The following is a 7,204-nucleotide window of genomic DNA, read 5'->3' as shown; positions in this document are numbered from 1 at the left end:
CTGTCTGTTTGTGTGTCTGATCTATCTGTCTATCTCTGTTTTGATCTGTGTATCAATATCTCTCTATCTGTCGAGTGTCTATATACAATCACATGATGGACTTTGAGTTAGAAGAAGAGTTGAGAAATACTGATGAGCTCCTTGAAAACTTACAAGCTCGAGAGGTAAAATAAAGTTATTGTACAAGCATTGAGTTTAGTATATTTTCTTAAAATTGTCCTGTTGATTTTATATTAAGTCACAATATTAATTTCACAATGACTGTTACTTTATTGGTCAATAGTATGCATTTATTAACCCTAACAAGACATTAAGTGATATTATATTTCTTGAATTTTTGGCTAGTCTTTTGTTATGCTCTTAGGAAAGACTGTCCAAAAGCAATGTGCAGCCTCTACCCCCACCCCCTACTGTTCAATGGAGAAAGAGGGACAGCCAAGGTGAAATTATTTACAAATATCCAAGAGCCAGAAGGGCAACTGTAGAACGTAAGTATAAGGTACTCACTGTATATGCTCATAAAAATGATATATATGTATAATTCTCCATATGTGAGTCCAGAATCCATGCTCCATATATACTGTATATATTAAGAAGCAATTGTATATATATATACATTATGTGAAATTGTGCTTCTGTTTTGTAAATAGGACTAGGAAGTGACCACAACAACCTTTCTGGTAATGTTTAGCTACATCAAAATTATGTTGAGTGTATGTGTATCTCTTTTTGTTTATTTCTTTCTCACATTTCTTTTTAGCAGGTCCACTTGTTGTAGAAGATGACTTGACGGGTGGCCCTGCAAATACCTCTGAGACAGCTGGTATACACTGAAGCAAAATATTGATTAGTGTTTGATATTTAAAAATTAACTTTTTTATATAGATGTGAATAATTCCATCCTTAGACTTTTAATGATGGAATTTTGTTCCACCACAACAACCTTTCTGGTAATGTTTAGCTACATCAAAATTATGTTGAGTGTATGAGTATCTCTTTATGTTTATTTCTTTCTCACTTTTTTTTTTTTTTAGCAGGTCCACTTGTTGTAGAAGATGACTTGACGGGTGGCCCTGCAAATGCCTCTGAGACAGCTGGTATACACTGAAGCAAAATATTGATTAGTGTTTCATATTTAAAAATTAACTTTTTTATATAGATGTGAATAATTCCATCATTAGACTTTTAAGTGCATACACAGTTATATACTTTTAGATGTAAATCTTGATTTTGTTTTTTAAATATATGTTTATTAATTTGACTTAGATACCATTCTTGAAGAGCTAAAGAGGCTGTTGGACACTAAGGAAGTTGATGATAATGTTATGCCAATGCAAGATCATCAACCTCGGTCTGCATCCAATGACTGGACCATTAGAACTGAAATGAGGGAGGAGAGATGGAAAGAAGCTAGATCTTCACTTGTGGAGAACATTTTGAAAGGAGAGGATGCAAGTTCCTCATCCTGCCAACAGTGTAGATCAAATGCAGCTATTGTGCGCTGTAGGGACTGTCTCCCTTACCCTTTCCTCTGTGCCGATTGTGATGAGAGAAGACATGGTAGCTTCTTTGTTCTCCATAATCGGGATTCTCTTGTCTCAGGTTTTGTACAACCCTTACCTCCATCCACAGGATTCTGCCAGGAAGCTGGTCAAATTTCTGTTAAACATCTTGGTAAGATAATGTTATGCTTAGTTGTATTGTTGTTTTATTGTGCTCTTAATATATGATGTTTTTAAATATATCTTATTTTTTGCACAGTTCGACTGCTGCCTGTAGAAATACCTGCCCATATTTGTGATTGCAGTAATGGGACAGTCCTTGTTTCTTCAGGCAGGCCCATGACCCTCATCACTATGAATGGAAAGGAAGATTTTTGCATCACATTTTTTCTAATATTTATTACCATTTCCTTATTGTCTAATAATTATATGTAGCTTGTATTACTCCTGTAGGCCGTTACAACCTTAGCATGCCTCACTTGTCCTGTGCTTCGTGTGGACATTCACGAGAGACGTCTTTGTCAGAACTTCAGAGGAGTGGTTACTGGCCTGGCAACATCCCTGCAAGTATGCTGTTCACAACAGATGTGCTCGTCTCATTTCAAGAGATGAAAATGGCATCACCAGGGATGTCTTTTCAAGCATTTGTTAAAATGCTTGATGAGAAAACAATTCTCTTTGGTAGAGTAAGTATTTTATTTGTTTTTAAATTTGATTTATCATTAACCACTGGCAAGTAAAATTACTATTTTCTTTGAAAGTAGTAGAAACCTTTTCATGTATAGATTTAACAACTAAGATATTGAATATAGTGAAAATTATATACAATATGATTCTTAATTCAGCTATGTACACTAGCCTTAACTGATGTTAAAGTTAAACTATCCTTTATGATTATCCTTTTAACCTTTTGGAGATTAATTTAAAAGAATATGAGTGCTTTCAATGCTACATATAATCAAACATGTTCTACCCAGTAAAACACCAGTATTACATGTGCTTAATTTTGCAGAGTGGAAAAATATCAGCCAATGTCTTTAGCTGCAGTTTTAATGAATGGGTTGCAGCAAGATATGCAGTGGAAAAGATGTGCCAGGAGGAGTTTTTCACTTGTCCAGCATGCACTCCAGACATGCTAGCTGTATGTGTTGACGGAAATCGCAAACACTATCGGTTTAAAAACACAGCAAGGTACTTTTTTTAAATAAAGTGATTTTCTTAATTTTGAATGATGTGTTAATATACGTTCTTGATGTGTTTCTCGATAGCACAGAGAAAAGAGGATTATTTGACCATATTTTTATACAAAGTGATGTGGAGGTGTCTGACTTTGTGGACTTTGTCCGCAACAACAATGATCACGTAAGTATTTTTATTTATGTTAGCATGATCACGTAAGCATTTTTATTTATGTTGGCAGATATTACTAGATAATTTCTTTTACAGCTTTTCACAAACAATTTTACACATTCCTTAAACTAAATGTATTGCTTAGAAAATAATTAAACAGATCCAGAAGATAAAATATGATGCCCTCTGACAACATTGCTATGTGCATTTTTACATTATGACTACTTCAGATATTTGTGTTCATTGTTTTAAAATTAGCTTGGATTGAAGCAGTCAATGTGTAGTTTTTTAAAGGCCATAATATAACAGTTAACTCAGTCAATATGTACAATACATGGTGAGATGGATTTGTTTGTTCAAAGCATTAATCATTTTTGAGAAATCTGTAAACTCATCTTACAAAAGCTAATGTGAATGTTCTGTAAATATTGAATCTTTTTTGTTGATCATGTGTAAAGTCCTGTCACATTTAGAGTGGTCTATTTAGCATCTCTTTTAAGCTTTTTTAAAATGTTTATAATTTATATGATCTAGGTGTCGGGAAGAGGACTGTGTGGTGCATCACAATGGACAGCAGCAAAAGAATTGGCCAAGAAATCAAGCAGCAAACTGGATGAGGAGGGATTAGAGATTGCTGTCTGTCGCCATGGCATTCTCCTTATGGCCTTAAACATGTTCCGAGGGGAAATTTTTGCGTACCCACTCTTTCTTCAGAAAAAACTTGCAGATATGTCACAAGGGAGCATTACATTTTTCTGTTCAGATGTAGCCTGCAAATACTTCCCATATCTCCAACGTGTGTCTAAACAGTGCCCTGAGCTGCAGTCTTTACTGGACATGCATCCTTTTCTGTCTGTGATGCATGCCAAAGCACACTCTTGGAAATGTGAGGTATATTGCCATGCGTTTTAAACATGTAATAATAAGAAGAAATGCACAAATTTTAAATGTGTTGATTTTGTCGGATTTAAAAACTTGTTAGGTCAAGTACAGTGGGGCCTACCAGGAAGGAGCTGGGTCAACTATTGGTGAGGAAGTGGAGCAGGTGAACAGCTTCCTATCTAGAATTGCTGTTACAAGCAAATACATGTCAAAATCAGGTTTGTTGAATTAAGTATGAATAATATAGAATGACTTTTGTTATATACGTACCTCTCATTACATTTTTTCTTATATTTATGTTATAGGCAGAACAGACATGATTACAACGCAAGCCATGTCCTGGAATAAGCGTAAGGTTCTCAATTTGGGACAAGCTCTAGTTAACAGATATACAAAGGTATAACTTTCTTCTCAGTCACATATTGCAGTTGGGATTTTTAGGTTTTACTCATTTATTCCTATCTTAATTAAAGGTGTAAAAAGTAAATCAAAGTCAATCAGTAGTAGGGGCCGTGTCTACTCATGATAGGGGAGAAGAGAGTGAGAAAAAGAGGGAGGGAAACATTACAAAAGAAGGGAATATCACTGGAAAAAGAGCAATCAAGGGAGGGGTGTGTTTGTTTGAGTTTATTTTAAATATCCAGTGTTTCATAGAAATTGTTTACTGCACCTGTAAATGAAATGCAGGACTTTTTCAAGTTGACTTTGTATTTTGTAGACTCAGAAGGCTCTTCAAGTGCAGCAACACACCTTGGAGGCATTGAAGACAGAGCTAACACTTCAAGATGATACTGTTCATCAGTGGGTTTCAGATGTACAGCAATGGGCAGAAGGTATTGTTTTGATTTGCTTTGTTATTATTCTTATTATTGGCAGGTAACACATTAAGCTGCTTTTATGCAATTTCTTGTGTAGAAAATGACCGACACGGGAGTGGTGATACGAGAAGGTTGCAAGAAGAAATAGAGGCACTAACAGTCAGCATCAAAAGGCGTACACAGCGTCTGTACAGTCAAACAGGTGAAACACAAACATTGGGAATTTACCATGTTATTTTTTAACTATTATGTCATTGGATATCACATTGTATATGCATTTATTTCTTTGTAGCTAAAAAAGTGCTGTAATGTTTTTTTATTTTTTATTTAATTCAGATAGCAACAAGCGACGCCATTCTTTGCGACTCAGAAGGAGTGAGGAAAAGAAGAAGCTAGCTGCTGCAGTGGAAGAATACAACAGCATAGCGGATCCATCCCAGCAGCTTGGCTCAGTCGAAAACTTTTTTACAGCTGAGACTGTTGCTTGGCCTTGGCAAATCCCTTGCAGTACTGGTATGTTCTATATAACAGGGCAATTCAGTTATGTTCCCAGAGAGCCACAACCAGCAGAGTTCAGTTCCAACCCTAATCAAACACATCTGCCTGCAATAATCAAGCAATCTTGAAGACCTTGACCAGGAACAAAATTGAATAGCACTATTCTGTAAGACAAGTCTATGTCATTGTTTTTATGAGCAGGCATTGTATATAATGACTCTTTTGTTAACCTTATTTCAGAATTGGCTCCATTTCTCACCAAGAGGAAGGTGTTTGACAAGGTGATGGCAGTGAGACGCCTTCAGGAAGAGAGAGGTCTAATTTGTAAGGAGATGAAACAGCACTGGACAGTCCTGACACAAAAGATGTCCAAATTTGAAGCACTGATTAATGAGATAAGTTCAAAATGTAAGAAAGTCTTTAAACATTTATTTGCGCTTGTGTATACAGTATATAGCATTGTATTTTTTCTTAATGTATCCTTTTGTTTTTCAGCTCTTTTTCCAACACTGTCTGACACTGCATGCAAAGGTCTCCTCTGCATTGTTCGAAAGAAACATTATGAACTTAGGCATTTAATGCAGTTGGTAAAGGCAGGCTATGTAAAAATTTTCAGCCAACAAGATTTGATGTCTGAAGAAGAGAAGCTTGACCAGGAAGATGACTTGCAAGAGGAAGGGCTCTCAGAAAGCGACAACAGCTCAGATGATGAACAGGATTTTCCTTAAAGGTGGGGTATGTGATTTGCAAAATCAAAAATTTTCATTTCAGTGCTTCTAACTCAGTGGCTGTAAGTGGGTTAGGAATAGGATTTCAAGTGATTTTGAAAAAATGGCCAAAAAAGAGAATCACATACCCCACCTTTAATAAGGCACTATCACGATTTGTCTGGGAACAGACCGGGGTGTCTTTGAACAATTACCTTATAAATTCCATACGGCTAATATTACATCTAAAAAAACTACTTTGATGATTACAGTTTTTCTCGATTGTTTACACACATTTTCTGGTACTTGAGACACAATGACCACAACATGTAACTCATTCGCCAACCCCCTGAACCAATTCTGCTGAACTACAAGCTCAGTTCCTGCTTTACACTCAAATTGCACTTCTAAAACACACTTTTTTCAAAACACTACACACAATTCTCTGCTTTTGGCACAATTTTCATGCAGAAAATCTCTTGTTTTTACAAGGAACACACTGCCATTCAAATATGCACACTGACTCATCACATGGGCAAACACCCGTCACACAGTTTTACAATTAGCAATCAGAGCTTTAGCATAAATGGGCAACAGGTGAGCTCTTCAATGGAGCAATGGATGCCAACTTTGGATTTTTTAAATTTTTTTACTGTAACTGTATACAGTAAATTCTTCCGTTGTTTTGTAGACCATGTAGTCCACTGTATGTACAACTTCGTGTTGGTTGGGGATGTACACTGTGTACATTGTTTTTGTGGAAAAAATAAAATATATTTGTTACCGTGTATTTGTGTGTTCTGAGTATAAAAACAATATTCTCAAATATTTTACAACACACTTATGTATGTACTGTCTGTAGTAAGTGTAACACTGAACAAAAAAGGCCTAAGTCATTATGATGAATGGAGAAGTGTTTTCCATTCATCATAGTGTTTTACATTGAGCACATCAGTGTTCAACTGGTTCTTATAAATGTCTATTCATATGATGGTTTGTGTGTGTCATTTGAAAACAAAATACCATTTTGAGAAGAAATAACATTGTTTTGAATGTAAAGTTTCATTTTGCAGGAGAATTGAGGGGTTTTGCCCATTGTGTGTGTGTTTTTGGATTTGTGTGTAGAGTTCTGAGAATATGAGGCATGCTTTCAGAAAATGTGTGTAAACAATCGAGAAAAACTGTAAGATCAATGGAGCTGTCTAAGATTCTGTAATGGAGTTTACATTCAGTGTGCATATTTTGACACTTAATAGTTATTCAAGGCACTTATTTTACTTGTCCAAATGAAATAAAATGTATTCCAAAACATATATACAATACTCAAAACAAACTGGGATATTCACACACAAATTACATTTGACTGCAATTAATTTTGTGATTTTTTTTAATTTGTCTTATATTTGGTTTTATAATTCTAGATTGTATGAATGTGTCCTGGTATGTA

The 7,204-nt window shown here is 35.4% G+C and overlaps 1 protein-coding gene across 1 annotated transcript; it reads left to right on the top strand.

Annotated features, from left to right (window-relative positions):
• Positions 1 to 985: 985 nt before the first annotated feature.
• LOC308682127 (uncharacterized protein) lies at positions 986 to 6,636 on the top strand (the record flags this gene model as incomplete). Its single annotated transcript, XM_081351617.1, has 16 exons — positions 986 to 989; positions 1,035 to 1,097; positions 1,267 to 1,503; positions 1,603 to 1,674; positions 1,762 to 1,864; positions 1,957 to 2,188; positions 2,515 to 2,693; positions 2,771 to 2,864; positions 3,387 to 3,743; positions 3,835 to 3,952; positions 4,040 to 4,131; positions 4,453 to 4,567; positions 4,650 to 4,754; positions 4,889 to 5,065; positions 5,291 to 5,458; positions 5,546 to 6,636. 16 exons carry the CDS (start codon positions 986 to 988, stop codon positions 5,776 to 5,778), a joined length of 2,349 nt encoding a protein of 782 aa, XP_081207743.1. The 3' UTR covers positions 5,779 to 6,636.
• Positions 6,637 to 7,204: the final 568 nt, after the last annotated feature.

This window comes from Scardinius erythrophthalmus (assembly GCF_964197995.2).
Source record: "Scardinius erythrophthalmus genome assembly, chromosome: 21".
NCBI lineage: Eukaryota > Metazoa > Chordata > Actinopteri > Cypriniformes > Leuciscidae > Scardinius > Scardinius erythrophthalmus.
The sequence above is the reverse complement of the archived record's forward strand: the minus strand, read 5'-3'. Positions and strand labels throughout refer to the sequence as shown.